Consider the following 10,368-nt stretch of genomic DNA (forward strand, 5'->3'; position numbering starts at 1 on the left):
CATTTGAATGGTGCATTTTGAACACACAAAAAGTATGGAGTTCAAATAAGTTCAAAAAATGAAATCCCTTTGTTAAAAATGAGTTCTCGTTCGAAACCCTAATACTTCGAAAGAGATTGTCCGTTTTGTACACGAACTGGATCCAGTTTTTGCCGTAACCCTGTCAACTTTTTAGCACATGCTATGTGTGTGAAATAATGATACCATGCCAGCTTTCAACATTTTTAGAGTTCATTTGTAGTGCTTTTCAGTTTGAGGGTAAATTAGCTCAAAAAAAAATGTAAATGCACGGAAATACCAAATGAAGTCAGAAATTGTTGAAAATTTGTGATGTGCCTTTGAATGATGCATTTTGAACACATAAAAAAAGCATGGAGTTCAAATAAGTTCAAAAAAGTGTAATCCCTTTGTAACATATGAGTTCTCGTTCGAAACCGTGATACTTCGAAAGAGATTGTCCGTTTTGTACACGAAGTGCATCCAGTTTTTGTCGTAACCCTCTCAACTTTCTAGCACATGCTATGAGGGTGAAATGATGATACCATGCCAACTTTCAACATTTTCAGAGATCATTTGTAGTGTTTTTCAATTTCAAGGTCAATTAGCTCAAAAAAAAGTAAATGCACGAAAAATACCAAATGAAGTCAGAAATTGTTGAAAATTTGTGATGTCAACTAAAAAGAATCAACTGAAACATTAACTAAAAATAATGAACTAAAATTATCAAAGTGTTTTATTTGTTAAAAAGAATCAAGTAAAACATTAACTAAAAAGAAACAAAAAAATATCAACTCAAAAGAATCTTCATAAAGTTTTTTTGTTAAAATCTTAAATAGAAAACTAAAATAAAAGAGAAAAAAAAATCTTTAATAGCAAAGAATTAAAATATAAACTAGGACTAAAAATATTAAAGTAAAAAAGATGCCGCCTATTGGACCATCACCGCGTGCATACGACTAAAAACCCTACCCGACAGGTGGGCCAGGATGCAGTCCCGCGGGCCCAGTAGGCCCAACAGGCAACGAGAGGAGAGTTAGGCCCATAAGCCTGCAATAGAGAGGAGCTCAAATGAGCTGGCGCGGAAGTTCTTATAAAGCACTGCCGGCGCTTCTCACTCGCCAAGGTGGGACTAAAGATTGCCATGCGCCACGCCGGAGCGAGCCCAGGTCTTTAGTCCCGGGTCAGGGCTCGAACCAGGACTAAAGACCCCGTTTAGTCCCGGGTAGAGCCACGACCCAGGACTAAAGGCCTGTGCTTCCCGCCTTTTGGGATGACGAAAAAGGGTCTTTAGTCCCAGGTCGTGGCTCCACCCAGGACTAAAGGGTGTCTTTAGTCCCGGTCTGAGCCACGAACCGGGACTAAAGATCATACTATATATACAGCCCCGACGAAAATCCAAATCCAAACACCCTTTTCTTTCTCTTCTTCCTCTCGCTCGCCTGCAGGAACTGCTCGACGAACTGATGCCCTTGACGAACTGCTCGATATCGCCAGGCTTCCCGCCGTCGTCGTCGCCCTGTCGTCCTCCTCGCCGGCGCCGGACCTCCTCGTGCGCCCTCCTCCCCATCGTCGACGCCCTGCCGTCCTGCTCGCCAGCGCCGGACCTCCTCGCGCGCCCTCCTCCCCGTCGCCAGTGTCGCGCTCCTCCCCGCCTCTGTCGTCCTCCTCGATCCAACATCCCCTGCCGCCGGTGAGCCTCTCTCCTCTCCTCTCGATCGATCGTCGACATGCTAATGCTTAATTGTTTTGTATAAAGATGCTTAGTGTTTTGTAGATTATTGCTTAATTTTGCTATTGTATATGCTTGGTGAATATTTGGTGAATTTAGGGTTAGGTAGGTTAGTGATAAATAGGTTATTTGTGTTATTCGTAGGTCACAGTTAGTATTAATTAATACTCCCTCCGTCCCAAAATAAGTGTCTCAACCTTAGTACAATTTTATACTAGAGCTAGCACAAAGTTGAGACACTTATTTTGGGACGGAGGGAGTAGGTTATTGTTAGTTTAGGGTTAAGTATGCAGTTTTCTTTTATGTTAAGTAAGTTAGTTTAGGGTCTTTTAGTTTGGGTCAGAGTTAGTGTTAAATATTGCAAAAGTTTGATGAATTTTGACATTTGTAAAAGTTTGTTATGTATTTGCAATTAATTAGTATATATATATATGTAGACAATAGATTCTCTTAGTCCTTCAACAATTAATGGATTTATCAAGAATGCCACATTATGTATGTGCACAAGTTGATTCATTTTTTATGTCACCTATGTAACCTAACTAGCTAGCTAGCTTCTATATGTCACGTTGTCTGTCAAAGTATTGAAGAAATCCATGACTTCATTATTACCTAGTAGTAACAGACGCATGGCACTATGAAGCTCTCGAAAGTTGTTTTGGAACAGAGTTCCTCATACAATAGTTTGTTTTTTGGTACGAAGTTCAGCAAAGTCCTTCCAAATAGCGATATTCAGATGGCGCTTTTCGAACTGCGTACCAAAAAGCTAATTATCCTTTTCGGATTCCGTTACAAAACAACTTTTAAAGCTTCATAGCATCATGCGCCTATTACTACTAGGTAATGAGGAAGTCATGGTTTTCTTGAATCCTTTGAGAGTAGACAATGTGACATATAGAAGGGTAGATGAGATCAGAAAAAATATGAATCATTTTCTACACATCCAGAATGTGCCATTTTGTTAAATCCCTTAAAGGTTAAGAGAATACGTTTAGACATATTTTAGAGTATAGATTAACTCATTTTGCTCCGTATGTAAGTTTAGAAAAGTTTATTAAATAGTAGGAATTTAAATAGATTCTCTTAGTTCTTTAATAAGAATTGGATTTATCAAGACTGCCACATTATGTATGTGCACAAGTTGATTCAATTTTTTATCTCATCTATGTAACCTAGTTAGCTAGCTAGCTTCTATATGTCACGTTGTCTGTCAAAGTATTGAAGAAATCCATGGCTTCATTATTACCTGGTAGTAACAGATGCATGGCGCTATGAAGCTCTCGAAAGTTGTTTTGGAACGGAGTTCCTGATAGAATAATTAGTTTTTTGGTACGAAGTTCAGCAAAGTCCTTCCAAATAGCGATATTTGGATGGCTCTTTTTGAACTGCGTACCAAAAAGCTAATTATCCTATTCGGGATTCCGTTACAAAACAACTTTGTAAAGCTTCAATGTGCCTATTACTACTAGGTAATGATGAAGTTATGGTTTTCTTGAATCCTTTGACAGTAAACAATGTGACATATAGAAGGGTATATGAGATCAGGAAAAATATGGATCATTTTCTACACATCCAGAATGTCGCCATTTTGGTAAATCCCTTCAAGGTTAAGAGAATCGTTAGACATATTTTAGAGTATAGATTCACTCATTTTGCTCCGTATGTAAAGTTTAGAAAAGTTTATTAAATAGTAGGACATACGATGCCCAGCCCGCATCCTCGTCGTCGACTTGGTGGCGACCACCTGCTTGATAGGCACCAGCCTGTGCGGGACTGGCTCCATCGGGCTGGCACTGGGAGGAATTACCTTCCGGGGCGCGCAGCTTGGTGAGGAACCGGGCTCCCGTCGTCGACCCGGAGCTTCTTTGGTGGCGGTCGCGGGGGACACTTTCGGTGCCTAGGTTGCTGGCCCCGAGGAGGAGGTACATCGCTGTGTCAGGGAGGAGGACGAGCACTTCCGTCGCTACATGGAGGCGTTGGATGCCAGGTTCTCCAGTACCTGGTAGGTTCCTGTGGGATCTCACCCGAGCTACGATCCGGTGATGGTCCCTGCTCTTTGGGTGTCCACCGCCCGCACCTTAGTACAGCGACGGCTCTTTGTTGGTTGATCACTTATATATTATTTGATGTATTACTTTATTCGAGAGATGTATTATTTATGTATTCCAGATTATATATTCGATAATATTAAGTGTATTATTCAATGATGCATTAATTCAGTGTATTATTCAATGTATATAAGCGATAGTTTTAGTTGTTAGTTAATTTAGTTTTTTTATGTTTAATTAATTTGTAGATACTATGGATCCAATACACGGCAGAGACGAATATCAGGAAGACGTGATGCATGGTGTCATCGACGGGGATGATATTTTAGTTGGCGATGTCGATGTCACCAATCAGTTTCTGAACGAGTCCGACGAAGGAGATGAGTCTCTCAACACACGGGATAGAAGCTCCAGTGAGGTAGACGCCCACGCCTCGGGCGAGGGAGGAATCGGCGGCTCCAATGAGGAAGAAGCCGACGAGGGAGAAGCCGACCGCTCCTTTGAGGTGCATATATATATTAATAAATTAATCCTATGCTATATACATATATTAAAGCTCTTTCTTTTAGCCCTCCGGATCGAGCAAAACTTCAGTACGGATGAAACGTGGCCCAACCAAGAAGTTGGATGACGGTGAGAGATACAGGATCGAAACAGTCTCCAGCGCAGCCGTCTCCACCGCCACATCAGTTGTCTCCACCGCACCGTCAACCGTCTCCGTCCACTGAGGATCAGAGCAAAAAGCGGAAATGTACCATCGCTAATAGTGGCGGCAGAAAGGGGTTCCGATCATCGAAACGTAAGTTGTCGCCCCTCCCAAAAGTTCCTCATAAGGATATGGAGAAGAGACCTTGGGACTATACAGGAGAGGACAATATTAAGAGGGCATATGCCCAGCATCAATAGTGGAAGATTGACACGGTTAACAAGAAGAAGCCAAAAGAGCCAGAGTTCCCGGTCACCCCAGAAGATCACGCCGCATGCGTGAAAATGCTGAAAACCCTTGCAGATCCCGTGCCACCGTTGCTAGCAGACTATGAACGCTATATTCTCAAGTCGACTCAGGCAAAAAAGCAGCGGTTCAATAGTAGTACGTCCAGCGGGAAATCAGTTGCCCAGCTTGGACAATAGAAAAACCAATCGTGCCCCCCACCCGCTCAAAGTGCATTCCGATACAAAGGTGTGCTCGAGCGGAGCTGCGGTCGAGCAGAGGAATGATGAAACAGCTGGTATCGATCCAGAGTTTGTTGCAATATACGGAGAAGCTGCCAAGGCTCAAGGCATGTCTATTGATGAGTACTTAAACCATTTGCAGGAATTCACTGACATAACATACGTGTACCGGTACGGGGATCCTCTCTTCAAACCTGAGTTAGTCAACGAGCTACCAACAAAAATGCGAAGATTGCATGACTCGTACATGCAAGCATGTGCTGAACAGCAAAACTCGATCTACCTTGCATATAAAGAAGAGCTTTTCGGGATTGGACGAGGCGTGCTAATGATTGAATTCGACGAATTATTTCAGTTGTAGCAACAAGACGCCCTCGACAAATCTATCATCACTACCTATTGTTTGTAAGTATTATTATTTTATGTCATTAAGTCTTACTCAGCTCGTTCTTGCATGTATAATCTTACTCATCACTATATTAATTTTGCAGAATGAAGATTCTCGAATGCAAAAGAGGACAAATCTTTGACATTGGGTTCATTGACCCATATTACATTCATCATCAAAGTCTCGCAACGAATCCCCGCGATACAGGGAATAACTTTTTTTGAAGGAAAACTGTAAGGGAAACACCCCCACAACGAGTTTTTTTTTTAAATAATAAGAACCCAAATTCGCGCCCGTGGGGACTTGAACCTGGGTGGCTGGGTTGTACATCCACTCCACTAGCCAAGTGAGTTAGGCTCACTTCCTTATACAGAGAATAACTTGGTACAAGGGTTAAGGTTTTTCGGTACCAAAAGGGAAATAATATTTTCTTACAACTTCAAGTGAGTGTTACTACACAGATTCTATTTTCGCTTACTCGATGTTATTATAAGTGTATAATTGACTCGTCATGCGTGTGCAGGTTCCACTTTATTTTGTTAATCATTGTACCTGACGAGGGACAACTAATAGTCATGGACCTGAAACGCACACCCCTCGCTGAATGGGCGAACATGCAGGAATGCCTCGAGAGGTAATTTCAATCATTATGGCACTATATCGGCAACTTCTCGTTCATTTCCTGATAGCAAGGAATTAATATAGAACTCTTTTATTCATTTCCTTTTTTTGGCAGGGCTTGGCAACGGTTCGCCGCCAAGGCTCGGGGCGTTTGGAAGTTAGAGCTGACAATTAAACAAATAGATGTAAGTAACTACTAGCTAGATCCGCGCGTCTTTTTATTCTAGTTTCAATACCATTATAATTCATGATTATGTTTTTGATTGAACTCTATTCTCGTAAAGTGCTTGAGGCAGGAAAAGGGGAACAATTTATGTGGATACTATATTTGCGAGTTCATTCGCCACACGACCCATGACACGGGCAAAAACCGGGACATAAAAAAATTGAAGTACGATAAAGAATACTCACAGCTTTATTTTATTACCGTGAATTGTGTTCGTTTTCATTGATATATATATTGACCCCTTCTTTAAATTAGATCGAACGGTTGCGGGACGGTCTTCTATCACATGAACGTGTACGAGCAATTCAAGAGGAAATTGTCGGATTCTTAGATGCAGAGGTCCTAGATGTCAAGGGAGAATACTATTGTTCGTCGATGCAATTGATATGAAATGATATAGTGTAAAAAAGATGCATATATGTGCATGTAACTCGTGTCTATATTTTGTAATATGTTCGACAAAGCACGAGGATGAGATGGTGTAATATATTTATGACGATGATGTGCAATATAGTTGTTCCTTTATTGTTGTGTATGTACCATCCAATTTAGTGCAAAACAAGAATTAAAAAGTGCCTAAAACAAATAAATGGGAAAATAGGGGCAGCAAAATAGCCCCATCCAATTAAGTGCAAAACCCTAAACCCTAAAAAATGCTCAAAAACAGCGAAGAAATAGCCCCGGTTCGTAATACGAACCGGAACTAATACGCCTTCCCCCTCGCTCCCATCCCCGCTACGTGAAAGGTCATTAGCCCCGGTTCGGTACTTTACCGGGGCTAGCCTTAGTCCCGGTTGTTTAGTCCCGGTTCGTGAACCGGGACTAATGGCCCAACCGAACCGGGGCTATAGACCCTTTTTCTACTAGCGGTTGTTTCTGAAAGGCGAATGTGAATGAGTGATACACTGTTTGTTTTAACACGCACAAGGTATGTATATTATTGAGATTTGTCCATGTGAAAACCATGTATCTGCACTAGAAATCTTTTGCTACCAAGTGTAACCAACCCGTGTTTAGCACATGCATGCATTACACGAGCCGCTAAAGACTATATTCCACTGCCCTTGTAGTTAACTCTAAGTGCTCTAGCATCTAAAGAAAGCTGTAAGTGAGAAATAGAATCACATACTTATAGTGGATGTGATACTAAAGCAAAGCAGGCAAAAGGCTGAAGGCCATTTTAATTTAATCCTACCAGGCCCATCGCTTTTAAGGTTTAACACGACTCCAACTTCTTTCTGTTCTAGAGTTTCTTAGTGGCGAAGTCACTAAGGTAGGGCCCATCACAGAGCATGTCTCCAAAATAGAGCACATAAATCAAAGGAGAACAATCTTAAAGGTTCTAATTTTCTATGAATCAAATAATGTAAACAGAACAATTTTCTAAAAAAAACGCTTGTAATCACCCGATGGATCGCAGCTCCCGTGTCCCCCACCTTCTTCGCACGCCACGATGCCCCATGGGCCATCACCAATAGTTTTGCAACTAGCTCATCATTGCAATTTTACTACCGCAACAACTGGTTTGTTGCAGAGCAATGAAGACGAAGACGAGGCTGTGATGTCCATACCCCGTAGCACCGAACGAGAGAGTGTGTCATCCAAAGCTTAGGTGCCATCACCGACAACCGCCCACCGCGTTGGAGAGGACGATGACATCAAGGTTGCAGCTGGGTCGGGCGTGATGGTCGCCTTTGACACCTGCTTCCACCACGACCGTCAACCACGTATAGTGCGCCCACCTCGTTGGAGAGGAGGCGAGGCGACCTGGACGGAACTCCGGTGCTCGCCGCTGACGGGCGGCGGCGCTGCTCCCTCATCCCCGTTTGACGGGAGCTTGCGGTGAACCATCGCCGTGTTTTCTTTGCAACATCCTCCATGTTGCTAGAAAGATTTCTGTAACAACATTGATGTTGCAAAACTCTCTTACCTAACGCCTACACAAAGGTGAAGACATTTTTTTGCAAAATTAGCTCTGTTGCAAAAAAAAATACAACGATACCTTTATTGTAAAAGTTCTAGAACAAGAACTCTATTACAAATGTCCTAGCGCAACATCACTCGTGTTTCAAACTAGCAGCTAAATGTGGCATTCATCTCATGTAAAATCCAATGGCTTGCGAGGCAACGGATCTTTTAAAAGATCCGCCAGCTGACGCGTAGCCCAAATTATCCAGAAACACTATAATTTTTTTTGAAAACTTTCCTAACTTACCAAATCTTAAAAGGTGTTTTTTATAGGAAGGTTTTTTCATGCGTGGTGGAACTTGTTGAGAAAATGATTTTACAAATGTTAGTTAATTGATATAACATGCTTGTAAAACTGATTATTCTAGACATTACTGACCTAAAATATGCATACGACATCTGAATAATAAAAATAAAAATACATATATACAACTAAATAAAAGTAGTGAATTGCACATTTTTTCTTCTGATTTTTTCTGTTGTGCATTGGATTTGTATCTTGAAATATATACAACTAAATAAAGGTTGTGAATTGCACATTTTTTTCCTTCTGGTTTTGTGTTGTGCATTGGATTTGTATCTCGAATCAAGTCTAGAACTTAAACTCTAGTGGGTTGGGATATCACTGTCCTCCTAACCATCCTAATACAAATTGTCTCACAAATTTCAAGTCTTTTATGATGTTGAATTATGAGCACAATCTTTTGCAAAAAGAGAAAAAGAAAAAAAACTTATATATCATGAGCTTAATGCACCAGTAGACCTAAATGGTTAGTGCACGCTACACTAAATGCCTAGAGAAACTCCAGCATGCCAAATTTTACTTTGTCGGAAGCACCCGACTTCAAAATTCCTAGCCCTTGTGGTAACAATGTACAGCCGTTAAAAGAAGAGGTTAACATGTCAATCGGTGAATTATCACCCTGTGCAGGCCGGATCCAGAATTACATATGACCACAAACTCATGCATGCAACACAAACCAGCGCACCCGCAGACGCACACGCACACACGAATGACTTGTGACGATGGCGACGTACAGGTACAGCTAGCCGTCCGGCTCCGCTCAAGACATTAGAATGAGCAGGGACGCCAGAGCTGCGCTGGCCGCGACTAGTGCCGCCTGCGCAGCAGTAGCAACGGGGGCGGAGTTCTTGCCCTCCTCACCCGGCTGGACCTGGGGGAGGTCGTCAGGGCATTTGAGCCCCAGGTTGTCCCCCTTGCATGTATTGGCGAAGAGCCCCGCGGGGTACTTGCCGTAGAGGTGGATGAGGCTGAACATGGTGGCGGCGCAGTTAGTGGCGACGTCGTTGATGTAGATGCTGTAGGGGCAAGCGAAGTCCGTGAGCGCCGCGCAGCACAGCGCCGGCTGGTACAGGGGGCCCTTGCACTTGCTCGTGATGAGGGTGTAGTTGGCCCCCTCGAAGGTCACCGGGCAGTCTGCGCGCACGCACCAACGCGGGAGATCCGTGTCAGCCGCTCCACGTACCAAGACCGGCGAACGTGAAAGTTGAATTTACTTACCCTTCTTGGTCTGCAGCAAGCTCCGGCCGGCGGCGCCGTGCGAGTGCGGCTGGAGCGCGTCATCTGCATCCACGAGGCGGGGAAACGGCAGGTTGGTCAGATCAAACCACGGATCAAGAAAACAGAATCACGTCAAAATCAAAATAATGATACGGGAATCAAGTGCCGTAACGAGGATGACCGTGGACCAACTTGAGATGAATCGGGCGGCGGCGAAGCCGGCGACGACGGCGAGCACGGCGGCGCGCAGCATCAGGACTCTATCCAGCTCCAGAACCATGTTGATTTTGTGGCCGCCTCCTCCGATCCCCGGCCACCGAGGCTTCGCTAGCTCCAGGCCGCGCGCCTCTTCCGGTCTCGGGATCAATGGCAGAGGGAGGCAATGCGCGTAGAGGGCGGCGAGTAGAGGTTAACCTGGGTACGGTGGCACCGTAGAGAGGCAGGGTGAGACGAAGCGGTGGAGAGACGGACGGACGCGGAGGAGGGCAGAGGTTGGCGCCGGCGCGCGCGCCCGAGACAAACGGGGACGTGTTTAAAAATAGGTGTTGGATTTCAACGGCGTGGGCTGGACCTCGCGCCAACCTCTGCATGTTTTCTATTCAAGGTGGCCACGGTCACGGGTAGATTGTTGCACTTAACGCTACTGCCCTCCAATTTCTGCGTGCAAAAATAATTAGCAAGTTATTTGCGTGG

The 10,368-nt window shown here is 43.8% G+C and overlaps 1 protein-coding gene across 1 annotated transcript; it reads right to left on the reverse strand.

The window, feature by feature from the left end:
• Positions 1–8,962: 8,962 nt before the first annotated feature.
• LOC123429880 (GPI-anchored protein LLG1-like) lies at positions 8,963–10,168 on the reverse strand. The gene is made up of 3 exons (XM_045113854.1): positions 9,868–10,168; positions 9,676–9,738; positions 8,963–9,591 (listed from the first exon to the last, which is right to left on the reverse strand). The coding sequence occupies exons 1-3, from the start codon at positions 9,953–9,955 to the stop codon at positions 9,218–9,220; spliced, it is 525 nt and encodes a 174-aa protein (XP_044969789.1). The 5' UTR covers positions 9,956–10,168; the 3' UTR covers positions 8,963–9,217.
• Between the last annotated feature and the right edge of the window lie 200 nt (positions 10,169–10,368).

The sequence above is a fragment of the Hordeum vulgare genome, chromosome 2H, assembly GCF_904849725.1.
Source record: "Hordeum vulgare subsp. vulgare chromosome 2H, MorexV3_pseudomolecules_assembly, whole genome shotgun sequence".
Classification (NCBI taxonomy): Eukaryota; Viridiplantae; Streptophyta; class Magnoliopsida; order Poales; family Poaceae; genus Hordeum; species Hordeum vulgare.

What these genes read in the sequence shown, in the direction of transcription:
- LOC123429880 (XM_045113854.1), bottom strand. Translation starts at nt 9,955, where the DNA reads ATGGTTCTGGAGCTGGATAGAGTCCTGATGCTGCGCGCCGCCGTGCTC. An exon ending in CGCCGCCCGATTCATCTCAA is followed by an intron (nt 9,739 to 9,867) that starts GTTGGTCCACGG and finishes TCGTGGATGCAG; the next exon opens with ATGACGCGCTCCAGCCGCAC. An exon ending in CTTGCTGCAGACCAAGAAGG is followed by an intron (nt 9,592 to 9,675) that starts GTAAGTAAATTC and finishes GCGTGCGCGCAG; the next exon opens with ACTGCCCGGTGACCTTCGAG.